The sequence below is a fragment of the Arachis hypogaea genome, chromosome 18, assembly GCF_003086295.3.
Source record: "Arachis hypogaea cultivar Tifrunner chromosome 18, arahy.Tifrunner.gnm2.J5K5, whole genome shotgun sequence".
NCBI classification, from domain to species: domain Eukaryota; kingdom Viridiplantae; phylum Streptophyta; class Magnoliopsida; order Fabales; family Fabaceae; genus Arachis; species Arachis hypogaea.
Genome location: NC_092053.1, coordinates 1,712,839 through 1,739,427, shown reverse-complemented (window position 1 = coordinate 1,739,427; position 26,589 = coordinate 1,712,839). Strand labels below are relative to the sequence as shown.

The 26,589-nt window shown below is 29.4% G+C and overlaps 1 protein-coding gene across 1 annotated transcript; it reads right to left on the bottom strand.

The window, feature by feature from the left end:
• Positions 1–13,305: 13,305 nt before the first annotated feature.
• Positions 13,306–26,290, bottom strand: LOC112772155 (uncharacterized). Its single transcript, XM_025817036.3, has 3 exons — positions 26,186–26,290; positions 17,867–18,287; positions 13,306–14,840 (listed from the first exon to the last, which is right to left on the bottom strand). Exons 1-3 carry the CDS (start codon positions 26,288–26,290, stop codon positions 13,588–13,590), a joined length of 1,779 nt encoding a protein of 592 aa, XP_025672821.2. The 3' UTR covers positions 13,306–13,587.
• Positions 26,291–26,589: the final 299 nt, after the last annotated feature.

Sequence of the window (26,589 nt, the reverse complement as noted above, 5' to 3'; positions counted from 1 at the left end):
ATAAAATTGAAGATTCCAAATCCAAAGGAATATTACATAACAAACCCCTTTTTTGAAAATGAAATTCCCATCATAACCGTTCATCTTATAAACTCTGGGTTGATAAAAGAAGATCGGAGGGCAGAGAAATTGTAATTTACTAATTAGGTTTAGGTCAAAATCATGATACTAAAAAAGGAATATTCGAGGGTTTTGAAATGAATGTGGCCACCTATGATAACGCACTTAGTAGCTACATGATTAATATTCCTGGTATGGTCTGGTTCATTTTGAGTTATTTTTAGATTTGGTTTTTATTATAATTAGGTATGGGTGTTTTAATTTGCTAATTAAGCATGTGGTGTTCATCATCCTACTTCAAATTGGAGTATTGGACTCTCTTTGGTGATCCACTCCTTTAGCCTTGTTTTTGTTATTTTTCATATATGAAATCGAAATTTATACGGCTTGTTTTTTATTTAGTTTGCCATTATTGTATTGCTTTCGAAATCAAAACAATCAAGGTATTATTAAGTTTTCTTTCTTTATATTTTTGGATTTATAAAAATTCAAGAGGCTCAAACACAAGCTGCATAGCCTATATGGATAACAAAGTAAAAAATGTTAGGTATATACAAAATGATAATACTATATGCACCAGCATTTTTTTTAACTAAATTTAATCGAGTTAATACAAATTCAATAAAAAAAAATAATGCTAGTCTATCATGTAGTTTTTTTATTTTTGTGCCTTTTCAACACATAAATTTTATTACAAAGCATAAAAATTTTATTATCAAACACATAAATTTTTATACAAAACAAAATTGTGTACATAAAACATAAATTTAAGAATATAGCATTGATATTTATATATAATACAAAAAATTATTAATATAGCAATGTGCATCAATTTTTGTGTACTGTGTATCAAAATTTTTATAATTTTTATTGAATATATATAAGAGAATAAGAACAAGAAAAAGATGACGGCAGCAGCAATAACAATAATAGTAGTGGCAGTAGTGACAATGACGACGTTAAAAAAAGAAACACATAAAAGAAGAAGTAGACAATAACGATGATGACAACGAAAGAAAAAAAATTAACACTATGTACATGTGTTTGAAGAAAAAACACGTTATGACTTGATTGAAGATTTAAGTTAAAAAAGTTTGGATACTAATTTTATTGTATACAAAACATCAACTATTAAATTTGTTATCGTATATTTGTATATAAAAAATATTGTGTATACAAAAAAATCAACCACCAAATCGTCTATATTTGTATATAAATATATAATTTAATTTATTTTTAATATATATTTTATATTTAAATATGTATATATTATATTTTATAAACTGATTTTAATAACTAATTTTAATATACATCTAACATGATTATTTTATATATATATATTGTTTTATATATTTTTAACATATATTTTATATTTTAATATATATTTTATATGAATAGGTAATTTAGTTACTAATTTTTAATATACATATATTTTTATCAAAAGATACCCATTTTTTAATATTTGAATTTAATATTATTTAATAAAAAGTTTACATTTTAATTAATTTTATACTTTTATTATTATACATAACGAAAAGTAAATCTATTAATCTTAATAATTCTCGAATATTCGAAGCTAACAATTAATAATCTCTAATAATTCCATCCGACTTTACTTTTCAATAAATAAAAAAATAGTCAAATGCGGAACATAGTGCTTAAATAGTCTAAATAATTATCACTTGTGTCGATTTTATGTTTATATAGAAATGGATTTTCTTAATTTTTTTAATTATATATTTAATAAAGTATAATTTTTTATTTTTTATTTTTTAAATAAAATAAAAAATATTAAAAATATTAAATAATAAAAAATCATATTTTATCAAACAGTTAAAAAAAATTAAAAAATCCACTCCCTATTTATATAGAATGGTTTGTAGTTTGATCATGTTTTGACTTTGCCGAAAACGCCATATTAATTACACGTTGATATATTGATAAATTGGAGTTAATGTTAAAATTTATTCTTAAAGAATTAAAGTTTTTTTTTGTGTCTAAAATAAATTAAAAGTTATAATATATATTTTAATCTGATTCAAAATTTTAATTTATTTAAATTCATTCTCCAAAGCTGCTTAGTTTTAAAAATAGGATAAGACATCACACTAAAAATAGAATAAGATAAGAGAAATACAAAAATTAATATTTTTGTATTTTATTTAGTGATAAATTAAAATAAATTATAAACGTTTAATTTACTTTTATTTTTTTCATACAAAAAATTTAGAAAAAAAATATAATAATAAAAAATATAATTATAAAAAATTAATAAAAATAATAAAAAAATAAAAAATAAATTATATCTTTTGTTAATATTTTTGTATTCTTTTTTTCAAAAATAACATAAAATACACTAAATTAATATCTTTAAATATAATATTTTTATTTTTATTTTATCTATCAAATATATATATATATATATATATATATATATATATATTTTTATATTTCTATTTTAATGTCTTATTTCTAAAAACAAATGCAATCCAACTTATTATTCGTACGTAATTTATGTTAGTCTTTAATTCAACTTCCATCACAAAATTATTAATGGGGTGAACTATCTCAATATTAATTCAATTCGTGTTTAAACTTTTCTATTTAATATAGTGAGCTTTGCCGCTTTGGTAAGAGTAAGACATGAGTGATCCCAATTGGTATATTTTAACTTTTAAACATGGCAAGACTTCTTTCTTCTTCTTTTTTCTTTTTTAATAAAAAAAAACTCGAAAAATAATGTGGAGGAGAAAAAAACAAAAAACAAAAAAAAAAAGGAAAATGAATGATGGGGATATAGACGTCTTTTTTTTTTTCTTTTTTTTTCAAATGCCATTAGACATATCTATTTGATATCATCAAGATAGTGGAAATATACGATATATCAGTAAGTAAAGAAAGAAAATGATAGTGGTGTATATTTTCCTCATGTTTTTTCCTGGGATGGCAATAGCTGGTATTATTGGGCAATCATTATGTTATTATATTCCTATTAACTGTTGTTTCATTTTATAAAGTAAACAAAATTGAGTTAATAATTAAAATTATTCTAAAAAGATATTTCGATTTTTTTAATTAAATTAATTAAATTTATCTCTGAAAAATAATGAATCTAATTACGTTAAATTTTTAGTCATTTTTTTCACTGGAATAGTTAACGCTTACTGACGTAGTCTATTAACAGCTAGTATGGCACTCGTACACTAATATTCTCTTGTTGCTAGGAGAATAAGTTTGTTAGACCAAGTCAAATCAGTCCCTAATCGAATGAATTCTAATCCCAAATTCAATTATTGATTGTCTTAATTCTCTCGTCCTTCTTCCTCTCACTTCGATTGCTGCTCTTGCAGCAATTAATTCAAACTATAGTTATATTAAATCTTTTTATTTTGCCATTGAAGCAACTCAAAAACTTCTTCAAGACTCTACCATAATATGGACTTTAGTGAATTTCTCATATATATAGATAGTTTGTTATGGGAGTTGAAGATAATGTTACCAGAAAATCATTGACAGGGAAGCTCCAGGATGAAATAGAAGGAGAATCAATCTTCTAATAAGGTGATTTTGACCCAAAACTCCAAAAAAGAACATGCTTTCTCTCTATGCAAAGGGCGAGGAAACGTCATAGTAGTATCAATTTTGGAAGATCTGACATCGAATATTTTTCACTTCATTACTGAAAACAAATAAGAAGAGCATCATGGAGTCCATGAATCCGGAGATAAATTTGTATTGGGGGAATAGATGGAGCAATGGAGACATAGAGGAATATCAGCGACGAGTCGGAGATGATGCCACGGGATGGAGCAGTAGTATCAAGGAGGAAAAAGGAAGCACTGCCACAACTGAGTGGATTATCACGCGTGGTGATGAAATGGGACTGGATAAGAAGCGTAAGAGCTATGACACAATCTGCGACGAGGAGCGGCATTGATAACAGACTTAGTTTTACTTTGGGCGACAGCTACGACGCAGATGATGTCAATGCGCAGACGACAACGAACGGCATTGAAGGTTAGGCGGTGACGCGGGCAACGACAGGAAAAACCTGGGAACATGGAATCTGCTATGGAAGTCGCATAACAATATCATTAGGCTATTAGGGCATTAATTAACTGACAACTTTGGCAAGTAAAACAGAATCACAACATTAAACAATATTACTCTTAGGATCTACAATTCATTAATATGATATTTGTAAATAACTGCATGTTTTAATCAACAAAAAATATACAATAAATATACTAACCTGCATGTGCATTACTATTGTTCTATGGTGTAGGTTGTGCTCTACCAGATGGTTGGGGTCTCGAATGTTTCTTCCTGCGTCTCCTTCCCCTGTCAGCAGCTTCTTCAGGGTTAAATTGCCCCTCTTGACCTTCAACGTGTGTCTCATGGTTGTCTCCTACATTGGGGCCTCATCGACAATTGTTGCAGCTTGAGTTTGATTAGGTAGCATCTCAAAAGCTATGTCATTTTGCAATTTCTCATCATGCCCACCTTTACTCAACATTGGTTCACCCTCTTCTTGCAGTTGCTCCTCATGCTATGGGGGATCCTCTTGATGATTTTGCTGATTTTTTGAAGGAGGTCCCTCTACTTCTTCGTCATCAGGTCCTCCATGCTCCTCATGCTATGGGGGATCCTCGTGATGATTTTCATGATTTTTTAAAGGAGGTTCCTCTACTTCTTCGTCATCAGATCCTCCAACCATTGCACTATCCTGATTTGTATCGTCAGAAACCAAGACTTCATCAACATACTCTAGATCGGCATCAACAGGATGCTCAAAATACAAGTAGGCCCTGTTTTCATTCTTCAATGTAGCATCATATCACAAAACTTAACCACATCAGCATTCCTTCTCAACACCCGTAATTTGTTAGCTAAATCCATCCCTGATTTCAACCAATTCACTTCATTATACCTAGTATAACCTAAATCTAGAAATAAACCTTCCACAAAGAACAAATTATATGTATCAACGTGCACCCTCTCGATGATATACTCACTAACCCACCAGTATACTTCAGCACACCATCCTCATCCTTCTCTAACCAACCCCGATGGTAATAGACAAACGTGATATGAGTTGCCATCTAATAAAAATTACCAAATAAGTCACAATAAGCTAAAACAACACATCAAAACACCATCATCGAACCTCCATTTCAAAAAAAAAAAAAACACTTAATCACCAATACTGTGCAAACCCCAACGAACTGATAATAACAACAACGAAAACATAAAATACTTACCCGAACTTTGATTATTCAATGGAGATTTATACACTGAGTATCAATGCCAAACGTGAGCCTGCATGTGACATTACCAATTCCAAAAGATGAGGACAAAGATACAAGAGACGAAGACAAACAGAGACCACCACCAAGAAACTGTTCAATTTTACGCGTCGTTAATAGTCATAGTTACATACGGTCTTTTATTTAAGGTTAATTTGGTCATTTAAATTGAATTGGGATAGGCTTTCATGAATTAGGGATAAAACAGAAATGAGATTGAAACTCTTAAAGGATGTTATATTGGATTTCTGTCTGTCACATTACTAAGCTCTATTTAACGGAAAAGAATTCTCCTCATGGTTTGGCAGATTTGTAATGTTTTTAAAAATTTTAAGAGTACAATTATCGTTATCAAATATTAGGGTTATTATTGTCAACGTTTTACAATTGGAAGCATAATTGACAATTTACTTTTTTTTAAGTATCATAACTATTATATATAGTCACTGCAATTATATATATATATATATATATAATGTTTACAAATATAATTTAATTAAAAATGATTAATAATCTTTTACTTTGTTATTTTATAAATATTTTTATTTTAGAAATATTTTATCACTTTTAAATAAGTTAAATACATTTATATACTGCTTAACAGATGTATTTTCTTTTAGGAACAAGGACTAATAAAAGTTATTAATTTGACTAATATTTTATATTTTAAATATTAAGTTCTAACTCTTAATAATATAAAAATAAAATATTAACTGAAAGTATTGACTAATACTCATAACAAATTTTAGTCCCTAACATTTTCCTTCTCTTATAATAATTGTTATTTTCTAATCAGACTTGTATAAAATCAAATTAACACCCAATAATAATAATAATAATAATAATAATAATAATAATAATAATAATAATAATAATAATTTCTGAAAAAATAGTTTCCATTTTGTCGACACATACGTAGGCTCTTCCTGACCCAAAGGCGAAATGAAATGAACGCAACCGGAAAAAAAATTAACCTATTATTTACACATATAATATGATAATGTTAGAAAGACAATAATTTTAAATTATTTTATTTTTCTTAACAACTAAAATTTTATTAATGTAATGTTTATAATTATATATTTATTATATTTAAAATTATTTGATTATTTTAATAATAATTAAAAAATATAAAATATTATAATTTATGATAATAACTTTATATCAAAATTAAGAAATAATAATATAATATATTTCTATTGTACTTATAGATTTAGATAAGCTTTTTCCAATACATAATGATTTACCATATACACGAAAAGAAATTAAGAAAATAATGTTAGCTAGATAGATCAAGAGATATATATGTTAGGTACCAGACAAATGACACAGCAAAATATAGAGATGAAAAATTAGAAATTTGTATAAAATATGGAAACAATTGAATAACTTTCTTTGAGAATTACAACTTCTCTCTATCACAAGGAGACTACAATAACACTCTCTCTTGACAAAAGGAGAAAACACTTCTCTCTCTATATATATAGAAGAAAACTACTCAAAGAAATATTATGTTATTCTCTTTGGATGACTTGATTGAAATGAATTAAAGAAAAACTCAATTTATAGGTGAGTCTTTTCAATATGAACCATCCGTCAATTAGAGGTATATAATTCTTCTCTTTTTCAACCACTAAAATTCTAAGGTTATAAACTAAGATTGTTTATTACCTCTCATTTTATTTAGTTATTATTTATTTATATATTTTCTAAAATTAGCTTTACTAATTTTCACAATCTCCCACTTAAAGCTAATTTTAATAAATTTTCAAAATTCATGTTGCTCATGTATTCCATAGGCCGTATGAGGATCTACACCATTCAAACTTTTCTGTGTTGATTGGTTTTGTCATGGCATCTGCTAGGTTATCTTTAGTGTGAATCTTCTGCATATCAACACTTCCTTCTTTTACTACTTCCCGAACAAAGTGATATTGTACTCCAATGTGTTTTGTTCTTGAATGAAAGGCAGGATTCCTTGCAATGTGCAAGACACTCTGACTGTCACAATACACAGAAATCTTCTGTTGTTTGTGCCCGAGTTCTTCTATCAACCTTTGGATCCAAATAGCTTCCTTGCATGCTTGTGTAGCTGCCATATATTCAGCTTCTATAGTAGATAAAGCTACAACAGTCTGTAATTTAAATAGCCAGCTCACAGCTCCTCCTGCAAGTGTAAACACATAGCCTGTAGTAGATTTTCGTTTATCAAGATCACCTGCAAAGTCTGAGTCGACATATCCATTGACAATGAATTCTGATCCTCCAAAACATAATGCAACATTTGAGGTTCCTTTGATGTATCTCAAGATCCTCTTAACAACATTCCAATGCTCTTTACCCGGATCTGCCATAAATCGACTTACCACCGCAACTGCTTGAGCAATATCTGGCCTTGTACAGATCATGGCATACATAAGGCTTCCCACCGCTGATGCATACGGTACTCGAGACATTTCCATCCTCTCTGCTTCACTACTAGGGCACATACTTGAGGATAATTTGAAATTCATAGGAAGTGGGGTTGAAATTGGCTTACATTCTTGCATATTGAAGCGTTGCAAGATTTTCTTCAAATAATTCTTTTGCGATAGCCAAATCTTCCTATCTTTTTTGTCTCGGTGAATTTGCATCCCTAAAATCTTGTTTGCTGGTCCCAAGTCTTTCATATCAAACTCCCTAGCCAACTGTGCCTTCAATTCTTGGATTTGATCTTTGTTGGGATCTACCACCAACATGTCATCCACATACAACAGTAGAATGATGAAATCATTATCACCAGACCTCTTGTAATAAGTACAATGATCTGAACTAAGTCTGTTGTATCCAAGGCTAATAATGAAAGAATCAAATCTCTTGTACCAACACCTTGGCACCTGCTTTAGACCGTACAGAGATTTAGTTAACCTGCAAACCAAGTTTTCTTTTCCTTGTTCTTCAAAACCTTCTGGTTGGAGCATATATATCTCTTCTTCAAGTTCTTCATGAAGAAAAGCAGTCTTTACATCTAATTGCTCTAGATGTAAATCAAATGCAGCACACATAGCCAAAACTACTCTAATAGTAGTTAGTCTCACCACCGGAGAAAATATTTCATTGAAGTCAATACCTTCTTTCTGAGCATATCCCTTGACAACCAATCTTGCACGATATCGTTCCACCTGATCATTACTATCTCGTTTGATCTTGTAAACCCATTTGTTACCAATGGCTTTCCGACCTGCTGGAAGTTCAACAAGTTTCCAGGTATGGTTCCTATGTAATGCCTCAATTTCTTCTTGCATTGCTGTCATCCACATAGAAGCGTCTGGATTGCGCATAGCCTCCATAAAAGTTGTTGGCTCTCCATCTTCTGTCAAAAGACAATATGCATCATGGTTTGTCAAAACATAATTTGAGTGCCATGATGGTGTTCTTCTTTGTCGAGTGGATCGACGAACTTCTATGTCATTGGCCTCTGCTTCTTGTTCTTCGTGCTGTGGTTCTACTTCAGAAATATCATCTTCTCTACATTTTTCATCTATTTGAACAGTGATTATCTCTTTAACAGTGCTGTCATTTTCTTGTTCCTTTTGCAATTCATCTTCTGCAAATATTACATCTCTACTGACAACTACCTTGCGGGCAGTGGGATCCCACAGGCGATACCCCTTAACTCCGTCAGTATAACCCAAGAATATACATTTTCTAGACTTTGGATCTAGCTTTGTTCTTTCCTGAGAATTGTACATCACGTACAAAGGACAACCAAATATATGTAAAGAAGAATAATTAGGTGGCTTACCTTGCCACATCTCCATTGGTGTCTTTAACCCAATTGCAGTTGATGGTGACCGATTTATCACATAACAGGCGGTTTTAACAGCTTCTGCCCAAAAAGACTTGGCTAAACCTACAGTTTGCAACATAGCTCATGCTCTTTCTAGGAGAGTCCTATTCATTCGCTCTGCTACACCATTTTGCTGAGGCGTATATGCAACTGTGAATTGCCGTTGAATACCTGCTTGCTTGCAAAATGTTAGGAAATCACCATCGACATATTCTCCTCCATTATCTGTCCTTAAACACTTGATCTTCTTTCCAGATTCAAGTTCTAACTTTGCTTTGAACTCTTTGAACATCGCAAACACGTCTGACTTCTTCTTGATCGGGTACACCCATAGCCTCCTAGAGTAATCATCAATAAATGATACAAGATATTTTGCTCTTCCTAGGGACATCTCCGGCGATTCCCACACATCAGAATGAATCAACTCCAATATGTGCTTGCTTCGAGCAGTTGATCTACCAAACGTCAATCTATGTTGTTTGCTTGTAACGCAGTGCTTACAAAACGGTAAGTTTACCGATTTGAGCCCGAGAATGAGATTACGATCTACAAGAATCTTCAAGCCTCGTTCTGACATGTGGCCCAGTTTGCAATGCCATATCATCGTCATTTCTTCATGGCTTGATGAAGCAACTGATGCCTCTGCCTCTTGCAAAGTATCTCCCACAAGCATGTATAGATTTGCTGCAATCTTTTCTGCTTTTATTACCACAAGAGCTCCTTTAACAACTTTCAAGATCCCACCTTCAATATGGGTCTTGCATCCAAGTTCATCCAATTGCCCAATCGACAACAAATTCTTCTTCAAGCCTTTCACGTGTCTTACCCCTTGAAGTGAACGAATAGAACTGTCAAACATTTTTATTTTGACAGTACCCATTCCAACAATTTCTAAGGCATGATCGTTTCCCATAAACACCGATCCTTCCGAGACAGGTTCATATATACAAAACCAATCACGATGAGGAGTCATGTGCCATGTTGCTCCTGAATCAACAATCCAAACATCAGTGAGCTGCTTGCTGCCTTTAGAACCAATTGTTGCTTCGCCATACAGGATTTCTCCATCATCAGAGGTGCTCGCAACACATCCTTGAGAACTTGATCCTTCTGGAACCTTCTCTATACTCTTCTTATTCCAACAATCTTTCTTGAAGTGCCCTCTCTTACCACAATTGTAGCATTTGACCTGCTTCTTACTTTGTGACTTTGGTCTACTTTGACTCCCACTAAAACCACGCTCCATTGATCTCCCTCTTGTCATCAACAAAGCCTCTGCTTGTTTTGAGCTTTCTAATCTATCTTCCTTATTCTTGCGCCTAGATTCTTCTTCAAGAACCGCAGCAGCCATGTCATCAAAAGAAAGATAATCAGTCAAAACATTATTAGTTAAGTTAATGATAAGCTGATCATATGAATCTGGTAGACTTTGAAGTAAGAGCTCTGCACGTTCATTTTCCGCTATGGTATATTCCAACGATGAGAGTTGGGAAAATAGCGTATTTAGATTGTTGATGTGATCCGTTGCCGATGTGGATTCACTCATTCGAAGAGTATAAAGTCTTCTCTTCAAGAATATCTTGTTGTGAAGTGACTTGACTTCATATAATTTGGTGAGAGCATCCCAAATTTTTTTTGCTGTTTTTTTCTCTGCTACACTTGATAAAACTGAATCAGCTAGTGCCAAGTGTAAGTTTGCAACAACATTGTTGTCCATCTCCTTCCATTTTTCATCTGTAATTCCAGTGGGTCTACCTTCAATTGCTGTCACGCAATTGTCTTTTCTCATAATGGCTTTTATCTTCAATTTCTATATGGAAAAATTACTCCCACTGAATTTCGGAATTTCATACTTTGCTGCCATTTTTTTTTAGACGGTAACTCGCAGCGAAAAAAAAAATATATATTAATCAGCAACCTTTGGCTCTGATACCACTGTTAGGTACCAGACAAATGACACAGCAAAATATAGAGATGAAAAATTAGAAATTTGTATAAAATATGGAAACAATTGAATAACTTTCTTTGAGAATTACAACTTCTCTCTATCACAAGGAGACTACAATAACACTCTCTCTTGACAAAAGGAGAACACACTTCTCTCTCTATATATATATATAGAAAAAAACTACTCAAAGAAATATTATGTTATTCTCTTTGGATGACTTGATTGAAATGAATTAAAGAAAAACTCAATTTATAGGTGAGTCTCTTCAATATGAACCATCCGTCAATTAGAGGTATATAATTCTTCTCTTTTTCAACCACTAAAATTCTAAGGTTATAAACTAAAATTATTTATTACCTCTCATTTTATTTAGTTATTATTTATTTATATATTTTCTAAAATTAGCTTTACTAATTTTCACAAAGTGCGTAAAAGGATAATATTTGCCTTCAAAAGAGTGAGCATGGCATCCGGTGTCAAACTCGGTTAACAAACAAACTAAAACACCTTTGAAATTAAATTGTGTGTTATATTGAGGCTCAGTTTGGCTAAATTTTTTAAATAAGTTCTTTTGAAAAAATAGCTTAAAATATAAGAATTTTTGTTAATAATAACTTTTAAATAAGTTATTTTGTGTTTGAAAAGTTATTATAGAAGTCTTTGTTTTAAAGTTGTGTATTTAAATAGGAGTGATAAAATAATTTTTGAAAATAAGAGAAGTCACATTTTTTAACTTTTTCAAAAATTTTTAAATAACTTTTTAAAAAGTTAAAAGTTTATCTAAAAAATTATACCAAATACTATTAATATAATTTTTTATAAGTAAAAAGCTAAAAAAAATAGCTTTTGAAATTCCAAACAGACTCTGAGTATTGGATTAGCAATACACATTAAGAAACGTGTCGTTTTGTAGGTTAAGTAGGCATTTATTCCTACAAAATGTTTGTTACGTATAATTAGAATCTCGATTTAATTTTTAAATTTTTTTTATTATAATTTTAAATGAGTGAATCAATTTTATAAAATTTGTACTCAATTTGATAATTTTACAATTTAAATCTTGTTATATTTAATTTATTTTTTTAATTTTATATAAAATTTCGATTTTCTCAAACTTTCCATACAACAATTGCTAAGTGACGATGGCGCCTAACCGAACAATAATATCATCATCACCATCCCTATGCTTTGCGTTGCATGGCATGTGTGACGAAGAGGATTACAAGGATTTCCCATTACTTTTCTATTTTGAGTTTGTGGTTGGATCTTGGAACTAGAAACCACGTTTATTTGCAAAACTTACGTGTCTCTTGTAAATTGTAACATTAAAAGGCTCTCCTTCAATAAAAGAATCCGCTATCAAAATATGTAAAAGAATTCTGCTAATAATTAAATACTATAAATGTATATTTTTTATGAAGCCAAAAATAGGAATTATAAATTATTAAGTGTTAGAAGAATAATTTAGTCCATTAATTATCTTTTAAGTTACTATTATAAGATTTTTTTTTAATTTAGAAATTTTAAAAATTTAACAAACTAAAAACTAATAAAAAATTGGTCCACATTATTGAGGAAAAAAAAAAAAAAACATAAAACAAGACAATTTATTTACTCTCAAAAGTCAGAACATAAAAAAATAGGACAAAAATCTTATTTATGCCCTTACCTAAAGGATAGGATCATTATCAAACTACACATCATGAAATTTTGTTGTGTACCTTTCCGGCTTTCCCACCCATAAATATGAAACCATATGCAATTTTGTTTTGTGTGGCTAATTATATGTATTCAGTGTGTTGATGATCTCAAAAGTTTGGCCATTTGACACCTTGTAACATGCCAAAATTCTAGCAAAATTTTCTGTGCAAGATGATGAACTATCATGATCATACTCTCCGTATTTTCATTTAGCGATAAGCTTAAAAGGTGGAGAAGTGGAATTTTTAATTTATTTTGTTCCCTACTTCCCATGGCATTAGATAGTGGAGATATGACATCAATCGAGTAGGAAGAAATTAAAATGTATGCTTATTCTTATTGCTTATGGCATATTTCTGAAGAAGAGTCTAGGTACATGGAATTTATGGAAGGCACATTTGTATGGTTGGTAACAACTAAGGGAAAGTGAAAAACTTCATATCCTACATTAGCATCCTCCATTGTTTCAAAATCTAATAGATTAAACTATTCATATGAAGATAGGCACATATACAAGATAATTTGCAATTGAATATTTGTTTTTGACAACAAAAGCTATGGAAAGAATACAAATCATAGAATAGAGGTTGAATGATTTTGTAAAGATGAAAACTCACGTACAGTTATCTTCACATGACGTTAATAGTAAGAATCGTTAGATGATTTGACATGTTTCACTAAATTGTTATTTAACGGTTCTCAACTATCAACTTCACATAAAAAAAATATGTGAGTTTTTAAGATTAGAGGCAAATGCCATGAAGAAAGTATGTGTTTCCTCTATACCTAAGCACCCTATTGTGTTCTCCAACACACCACAAATGGCCTTGAAGATCCAACTGACCTTTCATTTCAGCAGTTTCCCATACAAACTTGAAAAGGCCAAGTGCTCTGTCCAACTGCTTCACACCACGCCCAACCATCTTCTCACTATCTGAAGTCAAAATTCTTCCCATACACAACCAATTCTTGTTGTCACTTCCACTCTTGTAAACTCCACCAGCCATGTCAACTTCAATATCTGAGACTCTTCCGAAGAGGTAATATAATAATAGCGTGAATAAGCAGCGTGATGAGTGTCCCAATGTTTTGGAAAGCTTCTTTCGCACCAGGTTTTCTTGGTGTCTGGTTTCCTTGTATCCAATACTGTTGTCAATCAAAATGTCCTTGATTTGCAAAAGCCCTTCTTTCATGACTTCAGCCTTCGCTACATGCAACTTTAATCTTGTTTCGCCTCTAAAATACTCGATCAGATCATTGAACATCTCAAGAACATCTTCCCATTTCCGGGAACTAGAGGGGTTGACATCTCTTGAAGGTGAAAGCCTCATCCATGAAGTGGATTCAGGTTCATTAGAAACAGCAGCTTCAGTGAGAAACTTCAGGCAGGTAAGAACAATTTGCTGACCCATTATAGTATCTTTGTCTAAGCCTTGAGAATCAAAAGCATCCAAATCAACTTTAAAATTATTCAGAACTTCCTTGAGTGTACCAATCAATATGCGGTGCTGGGTTGCCTGTGGACACACTTTGAAACGAACTACCTTCCTTTGTTGAGCAGAAACATCAAGAAAGTTGCTCACTTTGGCAAGGTTATCAATCACTAGAGGTTCTCTTTCTCTTGCTTGACTGAAAGGAGAAAATGATTCATTTTGTGTTCCCATAGTGGAGACCAGAACATGTTTCATTTTGTGCTGAACTAGTGGAGATCCAATAACGGCCCGGACAAGAGACTTGAAGGTACACATATCTTGCTTAATCTGATCATCAAAAATGGTTGAACTACTAATTGTGTCAACAAGTTTTCCATTGATTGCATCCACATTCGCCAGAAGGTGAGTCAATTCTTCTAGCTTGGAAAAGTCATTCTGATAGCATTGCAGGTTGGAAACATCTTGATAACAGTGATAATGCATTGAGTTCAGGTCAAAAGGTGTAGATTTGTTAGTTTTGACACCGGAAAGCAGCTTCCGAATTCCAGAAGACAGTGCCATTACTTCCAAGAAAAAAAGAGGAACTGAAAAATAACACTCAAAACGAATGGAAACAAATAATGACTCTAAAAAAAGTAACCCTTTTCACTGAGGCATTTGATCAAACACCTAATGGTCAAACTTAAATAGAACGTGATAATGGCTTACACATTATGCAAGCACTTGATGTTCATATAGATACTTATTCATTGAGATTTAAGGGGAAAGAAAAACAATAAATTTATTGCTAAGCATTGACATATAAATTATATAGCTACTTGTAGTGTGGTATCCACGATGTAAGCATGCTCTTGAATACGGGTGTTCCGTTTGCGGTGTAGTTCTGTTTTTTGGAAAAAAATCATCCAAACCAATTATGTGTAAAATGTTCGGTTTGGTTTGGTTTGGCTTTTTTTGTGAGGCCAACCAAACCAATGAGAATTAGATTGGTTTGGTTCGGTTTTTGAGTTTTTACACTAATCAACAAAAAAAGATAAGATGTCCTAAACTCTTGGTCATATCTATTGCACTAATAAAATGACCAAGTGCTAACATATAATTAACAAAATAACAAGTTCAGCTTCCTAAACTCATAAAAAGTCACACAACACACCCATCAACAAAAGTCTTGAGACGAAATTCAGCAAAATGACAAAAGGAAAAACAACTCCGAGCATAGTGATTAGAACTGAATCAGTGATCAAACCGATCTGACTACTTAATTACTGATTCAATTGGTGGGTTATTGGTTGAACCAACTTATTCGGTCGTACTTAAATAAAAATATAAAATAGTCAAAAATTTAAAATTAAATTTTGAATTATATATCTTCATCAGCACTTTAACACCAATCAAGTCTTAATTTTTAAAATAACTAATACGAAAATAGACATATTATTAATCAATACTACAATATTACAATAATATCTTAATTTGACACAATAACAGTGACAATCTATTAGACAATTAGCAATCAATTCCAATTAAGCAATTAACAATCACACTGCCAAAACAGATCCTACTAACAATTAATCAATTAGGCAATTAACAATCAATTCTAACTATGGTAATTTCAGGGCCCTCAAAATTAAAATTGAAAATAAGGTACATTCATATTATTTTTATTGAGTAGAATAATAATATCATAACCACAAAGTAAAACTGAATAACTAATTACCAATCTCCAAACATGTTCTTTCCACATTCAAAATAAGCAAATGAACACAAAATCAGCAATCAACAGGATAACTAAATTAGTAATTAACAAGCTTTCCATGCAACAAATTCAAGTCTCCCATTCAACAAATTGACAAATTTAAGTCTCATCATAAATTCATAAACCGAACAATTAGTCAATTACATTATATACATACCATCATAAGATTTCAGAGCTCACAAACACACACAAAATTAACTAATTATTTTTAACTAAATTAACCAAATCACATTTTTTATGAACAACAGTTTGAAAACGAAAAAAGTAAGCAAAAAAAAAAAAAAGTAACCTTCGGTGGTCTTCCAATGAGCAGAGAAAAATGGGACGTGGAGAAGACAAAGCTCAAGTGGAGACGCGAGGAAGGTGGCGCGACGTCGACACAAGCAGGAAGCACCGTTAGAAGACGAGAGAGGCGCCAGTAGCTGAGTTCAGACGGAGGAGAGAGGCCAGACGCGAGCACACGATGCAGAGGATCCGGCGAGCGGCTCAGGGACAGCGCGAGCATGCGGTGGCAATGATCCAAGGTGAGCTCCCAGCTCTGCCTCTGTGTCTATGGCGTGCCGTTTAGAGACCAGAGTGTGAGGGAGAGAGTTGTTATAAAAATTATGAATTTGGATCCACTAAATTTTAAATTTGTATTTTAGAAAGTAAAGTTAATCTTCTATCTTTAAATAGTTTCTCTTTTATATTTATTCTTGATCTCATCTATAAAACAAATGATGAGAGATCATACTTTACTCTTTAAAATAAATTTAAACTTTAAAAAATCCAAATCAAAAAATTATAACTTCAATGGCCTTTGGATCTTCGAACATGAGGAAGGAAACGTGAGTAACGCACTGAATGAGAAATGCAAAATTCCAACTACAACGAAAAATGGGCTATGGGGTTTAAGGGCCCATTTTGGGACCATGTCCCAATATTAAACTTTTTATTCTTTTGAGCTAAAACTGTAATTTTCGTTTGAGTGGTTGAATGCAGCTGAAAAGAAACTATGAAAGTGTATTTAATTTAAGCTTCTGAAAACTGGACCGATCATCAAATCGTTATAATTATTCGTTCGAATCAATCAGTTTAATTGTAATTCAAAAGAAAAAATTATTTTATAATAAAATAATAAATAAAACATAATTATCAAAGTTTTAAAAATCAGATCAGTCATCAAATTATTTTAATTATTTGTTCATTAGTTTATTGGTCTAATCGATTCAACTGTGATTTAATTAAAAAAATCGTTTTATAATAAAATAATAAATAAAAATCAAAGTTATGAAAATTAGACTGATCATCAAACCATTCTAACCATTAGTTCATTAATTTATTAGTTCAATTAGTTTAATTATGGTTCAACCGAAAAATTGTTTTATAATAAAATAATAAATAAAATATAATTATAACCTAATACAAATCTTAAAAAAATAATCCAAATTTAAAATACTATCAACCAAAGCCTTATAATCTTATCAAAATACAAATTCAAAAGCCAAATAACAAAAAAAATTCTAAAGATTAACAATGAACAGTAACAATAAACACAATTTCAGCATAATTTTAAGATTAATAAACTTTTTCAAAGATTAACAATAAAGAGCAGCAACAAGCATCATTTCAGCTAAATTATTTTCAATTTTCAGAAAAAGCAACAAAATAGAGTCCAGCACAACACAACCCAGTAGCAATGAACATAGCTAATCAAGTAATCATTCAACAACTCAATCTGAACAGCACTAGCAACATCAGAATCCTAAATCGACGAACAAATAACCAAGAACGAAAAATTAAAAAAAAAAAAACAAAAAAACCAATATGAGTAGCACTAGTAGAATTGTAAACCTTCGTTTTGACTTCTGAGCAGTTTGAGCATAGGGGCAGAAGCGCACCGAAGACGGAGGCTAGACGACGAGCACGACGGTGGTGGGTTGGAAGAAACTGCGGCTAACAAATGAAGAGCAAACTCCAACACGCCGAGCTCGAGAAAGAAGCTGGGATTGGTGGGTTTCGGAAACTTCAAGCACCACGACCAGACAAAGACGGTGGTGCCTGAATGCGACGGAGCAGACAAAGACCAGGGACTGACGCCGAGCTCGAGGAAGGAGGTCCGATTGTTGAATGAAGAAGAAGGGCGGACGACCAAACGATGAAGTTGGTACCTGAGCTCGACGGACGGTAGCAATCCTTGCGGCGGTGGTCGAGAAGCTGGAGTTTCAAGTGACAGCTCTCTGAAGTCTGAACTGAAGAGGAGAAGAAAGGGTAGCTGGGTAGGGTTTCAAGGTTTTTTTTCTCCTATTAAACTTCAAACGGCGCCGTTTTGGGTAAAGTCGGTCGGGTTTCGATTCAGTCCGACCGACCGGTTCAGCAGTTTGCAAACAGTTTTTTAATTTGCGGTTTTCCTTTAAACCAAACCACAAAGACATCTGGTTTGTGTTTGGACCGGTCTGATCGGCGATCCGATTTTCAGAACCATGGTTGGGGTGGAGTGGAGATTCGTTCAGCTAGAATTTTTTTACTAAAAAATTAAAATGTCATACAATGTTTTTGGGTAGGGTTTTAAAACAATAAATACCGAACCTGTCTGGATTTTTCAAACCCGTCGATTTGCCGTTTTTACAAATTTCGGACGAGTCAAACTGGTGAGTTGGGTTTTTATTCTTTACAAGTGTAGTGTAATAACCCGTGTCATACACGTGATAAGATTGAAATTATAATTTTAAATTCTTTTGTTAAGATTAATTTGAATTATAATAATTTGATTAATAAAAATATAACATATTATATATTGTTTATTTTTTCTTAATCTAGTATTAAATGTATTAACTCTAAAATAGTTATTAATTAGTTTTAGTAATTTACTTTTTTCAATAAATTAAACATATATACTAAATGTGACCATAAATAATCTAGTAAGACCCACCAACAATTTTTTATATGTTGTTTTACTGTCAAGTAAGAACATATTAAAATCAACTCAAAATAAATAATAAATTATTAGAGAATTCTAATGCACAAATTTCTCTAATAAACAATAAATAATTTAAACCCACCAAAAAATAACTCAACACTTTTCTTTGATACCTGCAAAACATATACCTGAAATAATATTATATCAATGTTAGTATACAGTTTTACAATCATCGACCGTATTTACTATATGTGACTCCTTCTTAAAAGTTATTCTACATACGTGTGCATTCAAAAGATAAATTACTGGACTTTATTTTATTTTTCTAAATTACTATAATTATGCATTATTCATTAAATGCTACTTGTAATATAATTGTAATATTGTAATATAATTATAATAAAGATATTTTTCTAAAATAAATTTAGAAGAGAGAATAGTGGTTTCATTTTGGAAGGAAAATGAATTTATGAGGAATTAACACTTTACTTTTATTAGTTGAAAATGTATTAAATATTAATTTTATATAATTATAATAAAGATATTTTTCTAAATTAGTATAATCATGCATTATTCGTTAAATGTTAATTGTAATATAATTATAATAGATATATTTTTCTAAAATAAATTTAGAAGAGAAAATAGTGATTTCATTTTAGAGGAAAAAATGAATTCATGAAAAATTGACACCTCACTTTTATTAGTTGGAGGAAAAATCCAGTTTTAGTATATTTTTCGTTATTATATATTTTTCTCTAATCATATATCCACTGTTTTCTTTCCTTTGTTTCAGCATTTTGGATATAGGTTTAACTTATCGTAGTTCTCACTTCTCAGTCATTCTATTAGATGTAGTTGATAACTATTGAAATTCTAAGAAAAAAATATATTATTATATGATAGAATTAATATGAATATATTTTGTTATTAAATACACAAAGTTAATGTAAAATAAAATTACACATAAAAAAAGCAAAGAAAATAAAATTAAAATAGCAAAAACGATAAAAAGATTATTTTTACAATTTTATTTTGTCATTTTATGTATAGAAGATTAGAAAATAATAAACTTTTGACTAAATTAAGTTTGTATTTGTTGTATTCAAATTAAATAAGTAATAAGTTATATTATTTTAATTTATTCCTTAAATTTATATATCATAAAAATCAAATCAATATACATAATTTTAAATTGTGTGATACATAAATATCTAATAAAATCAATTAGTTGATATAATTAATGCATCATAATGAATTGTATTTAATGAGTTAAGCAAAATAAATTAAGAAACACTCTCAGAAACATGCTAAGTTGACTCTATCATTAAATGTAAAAAATCGATTTTTATATAATAGAATCGATAATATAATAGACGGCGAGAAAGAGAAAGATAAACATTTTAGATCTTAGGTTGTTTCATTTGGATGTTGTAATGTGGGTATCACATTATTTTACTTATTCTACCCTATGGACTTTTTTGCAACTTTATTTCAGTATCAATAGAATTTCACTACCTTTTAGTAATAAATTAAAATCCAAAATAAAATTAAAAAAAAAGTAAAGAATATAAAATTATTGATTGAAATTTTATTTTATTTTTTGTTGTTATAACAGGTATTTTTATTTAATATACTAACACCGTACAAAATTAATCTAAAAAAAGTATAAAATATAAATAAATATACTAAATTAGGAGATAAAATTATATTTGTTATCTCATTTTTACTTTTAGCGCACAATAGAATATCATGTACTCAACATAATTTAAGATGTAAATTATAATTAATTATACTTTTTATTTTAAAATATTTAAAATTAATCTTAATATAAATAAAAATAATTTAATATATTAATAAATTAATAGAATAATATAAGTTAAATATTTTTTATTAATTTTGTTATTTTTTTTACTACCTTTAAAATTACGACTTTTTTTTTTTTAAATTTGACCGTGAAATAAAATTAGAGTTGTTGGTCTACACCATTAAAAAAAATAATACTATGCAATTACATTTGTACATATAACATGTTCCTAAATTTTTATATGCTAAACTTAAGATTCTGTATTTTTTTGTTTATGCCGTAAATAAGTATTATTTATAATGATTCGTATTGATTTAAAAGCTTAAAAATTTTTGTAGTATTAATTTTATATTTAATATTAAAACATGAAAATTTACTATGTTATTTTACTATTAATGTATGTAGTATTACATTATAAAATATAAATAAAATGGTTATTATATAGCTTAGATAGATTGAACTAAATATAAAAATATAAAACAGAATTATATTATTAAATTTTAGTAATTTTAATTAGTTAATAATATAAAATAAGATAGAAGTGACTATTTATAATTGAATAATTTTGGTTAATTAGACTAAAAAAATCGAAAAATACTCTAAATAAAAAACCAAATTAACTTTAATATTAAATTCATTAATACGATTTTAATTTTATATAATAGTTAGATAATAAATTAGTAAAAGCAAATGGAAAGATGGCTTTAATTAGTATTTGATAAAATATTCATTTAGAATAATTAAAAAAAAAGTAAAAGTATGATATTATTAAAAATAATACGTTTTTATGTTTAAAATACATTTAAATAAAATATTTGTAAAATATAAAATTTAGAATAACATAGCTTCATGAATATTAATCATTAATCAATTATGAACTAATATAAAATTATAATACAATTTATTGACGAAAAATAATCAACAATTAATATTAATAAATATAAAAATCATCCAAACACTTTGATTAAATGTATGAGTGGTTAATTATCATTTACTATTAATAATATTTTGTTCATAACTAAAACTAAAAATATAATTATTCAGATTTAGATTTTAGAAGAATAAACGTATAAGTAACAAATAATCTATTTTATCATGCATATTATAAATTAATGAATTAAATTAACTGATATAATGAATTATAATTAATTAATTGGTATAAATTATAATAAATTATATGATATTTAAAAAAAATAAAATGAATAAGAAGAAAATAAAAAGAAATAGAAGAGATAAAAGACTACAATAAAATAAATTAAGTGTGAGAGTTTTTTTTTTTTTTTACAATTTTATATCACATCCGTTTCAATAATAATAAATAAAAATACATCAACTTGATATCTAAGAGAAAATGATGAGATAAAATCATAACACAGTTTTAAAACAAAAGATTAAATTAAACCATAATATCATTGCACAACACAAATTGAAAGTAATTCCACACTATAATATACCACACAAACAGGTAAATGACTCAAGCTTAATTACGGAATTTTTTTTAATTTATGCATACATGATAACACAATGGTCTATAATAAATGCTTCATGAATAACATATCATATATTGCTCTGAATGATGAGCACAGGAGTTAGTATGTGGTGGTTTGTGTCCACAATAGTTGACTTCTTGCGACGACGCTTCATAGGAAGAAAAAAAATTGTTGTAAAAGCTACCTAATGAAAGAGTGATTGGTAAATGAATGATATTTTCTTCTAGCATATATGGTCTTTTATAGTGGTAAAATAAAAATGGAAGGAATAAAATTTTATATTTTTATATTCGGAATAGAATTTGATATTTATCGTAATAAAATTAAATAACTAATAAGTTATAATTCATGTATTTAAATAAATAAAATAAATTAAATAAAAATATTTTTAAAAATTAATCAAATCAGTTAGTTGATACAAATAATTAGTATAATTAATTAAATTAATTAGTTTATATAATTAATTTATTATAATTGATTGGATTTAATAAATTAAATTAAAAAAATAAATAGAAAAATATATGAGACAATAATTTTTTTAACTAAATTAATCTGTATTTATTGTATTTAATCATTATAAGTAACAAATCATCTATGCTATTATGTACCTTATAAATTAATGAATTAAAATAATTGATATAATAAATTACAATTATTTGATTGATATGAATTATAATAAATCATGTGATATTTAAATATCTAATCAAATCAATTAGTTGATATAATTAATTTACTGTAATAAATTGTATTCAATGAATTATAAAAAATAAATTAAGAAACACGCTCAAAAGTAGTGACGGATCCAAAAATTTTAAATAGTGGGGGTAAACATATAGCATATAAAAATAATAAAAAATATTTATAAATATATCAAAATATATAAAAAATAAATAATATTAAATATTAAATATTAAATAATTTGTATGTAATCATTATCAATATTAATATATTGATAAATAATGATATGGTTATTAATTTATCTTTCTGTAAATTAAATATAATAATAATAATAATAATAATAATAATAATAATAATAATAATAATAATAATAATAATAATAATAATAATAATAATAATAATAATAAAAAAATAAAATTAATCAAAATATAAATAGATTATCTTCTAATTAATAATAAAAGTGAAATATATTTTTTATGTTATATTTTTTTCAATAAATGATATCACGGGTAATTATTATTATTATTATTATTATTATTATTATTATTATTAAAATGATTAAAAGTATTTTTAATTGATAATTGATAAGTAGTTTAATAATGTATTAAATATTGATTTGATATAATTATAATAAAGATATGTTTTTAAATTAGTATAATTATGTATTATTCATTAAATATTAATTATAATATAATTATAATAAAGATATTTTTTATAAAATAATTTAGAATAGAGAATATGAAAGTTCATTTTGGAGGGAAAATGGAGTCACGAGAGATCGACACCTCACCTTCATTAGTTGGGGGAAAACCCGATTTTAGTATATTAAGTAGATTTTGTTGTGAAATTCCTAGTAAAAATAGTTTATGAGAAATGTTAGGGCCAGTAATTTTGGTGTTTTGTAATCATCAATTGACCATCAATAGTATTTTTAATGGTGTGAGATTATATCTAATGGTGGAAGATCACTCACTTTTGTTTTGATGGTTAAGTGTTAGTCAGAAAACACAAAAATTGCTGGTCCATTAGACTTTTCCATAGTTTTTTTTATCACAAGTTAAAAGCATTATTTTCTTCTTTCGGTATTCCTTTCATCACTTTTCTTGAAACACTTGAACTTTTGTGCCTCCAAGAAAAATAGTCAATGAGAGGCTGTGTGAGGTGCTTCAAAATCAACAATTTCGTTATTTTGCGCTAGTGCTTCATAACGAAGACATATGCCACAAAGATACCCATACTTATTCCAAAAATTACAAGCACACTTGAACTACCCCATCTTTTTGTCAAGTAGGACAATGATATCTCTACCAAGAAATCCATTTCTCCAATGTATGCACTTTTGTGTTCAAAGGCCTTCTTACCCTAATGAAGTTAACAACTGCAACCCTTGTGAACATCCACAAAGATTTCTCGTGTATACAGAAGGGTAGCAAACACTCGATTGCCTCCAAACTAGTAGTTATGACCGACATACTGTCAAAGGTGTGAAATTGAGCCAACAACTCGTTATTTCTATAATTAATGACCATTAGCTCCAAATTTTGCACGAGCTCAAGAATTGTATGCTTCTATTGTAGAAAATTCTTAACCACGACATTAATTTTTTTGCACCAAGATGTCGTCTTGAAACAAGCACAATATATTTACTGTTGAGTTAAGAAATTAACTAACTTAATTAATGATGACAAATATTATTTTATTAGATTAAATACCTAATTAGTTTTGATTGTGTTTGATTAGTGTTGCAAGCCAAAAAAAAAATGATGCAGCAGTCTAATAGGATGGAAAATCAAACCAGTATCTAAGTGGGCTCCAAAACATAAAGCCCAAAGTAATTGAATAAAGAAATCACTTGGGCTGAATAGAAAGAAACCAACCCAAGTCCGAGTTGCTCACTCAAGCTAATCCCTCCAAGTGAATACACTCTAAAGCCAACGTTCACTTTTTTCTTCGGTCAGAACTTCAGAAAAAAGGAGAGAGAAAGCTTCGTCCTCTTCTTGACCATTTCATCAAAGAAGAAAGAAAGAGAAAGTTTAATCAAAGAAAGTAAATGTCTAATCACCCAAATCAAACCCATTTAAGCTAAGTCAGAAGTTAAAGATGATTTATTTCTATTTGCATGCAATTTACTTTCTTCATTCCTTCTCCAACTCTCTGCTACTCCAATTTGGGATAAATGGAGAAAGTGATTTCTGATAATCACTGCTGTGAATCAAAGGCCAAAATTGTTTCTTGGGGACAAAGTTGTAGCTCAAGAGTTCAGATCTGAGTTTACCATTGAACAACTTTTTTACTGCTTACCTAAGGCTTTCGGTCAAGCAAAAAGGGTCAGATTCAAAATTCCTAATTTAGGGATTAATTGAAAATAGTAAAATAGTAAGTTGGTGAAGCACACAGCTCGAAGAGTTAACTTGGAAGAGAACAACTCAGCAACATGGAAGAAGATACAAAAGAAAAATCTTCATCTTTCTGAAAATAAGGAGAAAGAACCAGAATCTGAGTTTCATAGAGAGCTTCCTGAGAAAGTTCAACGTTTTGGATAGTGCGTTCTAGAGAAAGAAGCATTCTGCCGAGATGAAGAACTCGATTAGTGTTAGCTCAATCCGGTTCAACTTATAGCAACAGAGGCTGTTGATACATCAATCTCCTTCATGTTTTAGAGTTTGTAATTTTATTTTCAATGTATATCTTTCTGTAATTTCTTGAGTGGAAAAATGTTGAAAGTAAGAAATCAAGAAAAAGCCTATGAGTGATAAAAGGCTTAGTGAAACACTTGAGAAAAAAGCCTAGAATAATTTCAGATTTCTTTAGGTTGTTTCAAATGTCTTGTGTCTTGTACCTGTGAAGTACCCTTTTCTAAGTTGGGTTAGCACTTAGAGTGGAGAGTTAGGTATTAGCATAACCAAGTCAAGTTAGGATAGAATTTGAGAGGGAAATGATTGTGTCAATCCTATGAAATTAGTGTATGTAATATTTTAACTATAGTAAAAATTCCACCACTGTTGTGGTGGAGACTAGATGTAAGTTGCATTGCACAAAGCAACTGAATCAGGATACATGCTGGTGTCATTCTTCTTCTCTTTTTTTATATTCTGTTTTCTGATATTTATGAGACAAAACGAAATTGTCTCATAAAGTTTCCGCTGCACAGTTCAAACAGAATCTAAGTGAAAACTTATAAGTAAAAGCTTATTTCATTAATGTAAAAGAAGGTCATAGATTCAACCTCCATTTTCTAAGCCTTCTACAACCTTCACTTACTTCGTATATACATATTTTACCCACATCTGCTTCTTACTAAAATCTTGATTAGCCCATAAACTACCACGCAAGCCATATTCCTCAATCGACTGTTTCCACTCACCCAAAAATTGTTCAACTTCCATGTTTGCAAACAACCACCTATTGAATCAGTATCGCAAAGATACATTCTTCACGTTCGATGTCACATTCTTGTGCCATGCGTAGAGATGGTGGGTTGATTTAGGAAAAACCAGACTAATGCCTTTATGCATGGCCTCGTCCCCATCTATAACCACTACGGACGACATCCTCTGACACATGACATCCAATAAGGATTGAAGCAACCATGTTTACGATGCAACTATTTCATCCAAAACTAAACCAAATCCAAATATGGTGGTTTGTTTATGGTTGTTAGAAATAGAGAAAATCACTAGCGACC

Excerpts from the sequence above, each read along its gene's own strand:
- LOC112772155 (XM_025817036.3), bottom strand. The coding sequence starts at position 26,290 with ATGGAAGTTGAACAATTTTTGGGTGAGTGGAAACAGTCGATTGAGGAA. Across the intron at positions 18,288-26,185 it reads TTAGTAAGAAGCAGATGTGG|CTACCCTTTCTTCTCCTCTT; the intron begins GTAAAATATGTA and ends AACCCTACCCAG. Across the intron at positions 14,841-17,866 it reads GCTCAGAAGTCAAAACGAAG|TAATGGCACTGTCTTCTGGA; the intron begins GTTTACAATTCT and ends TTTTCTTGGAAG.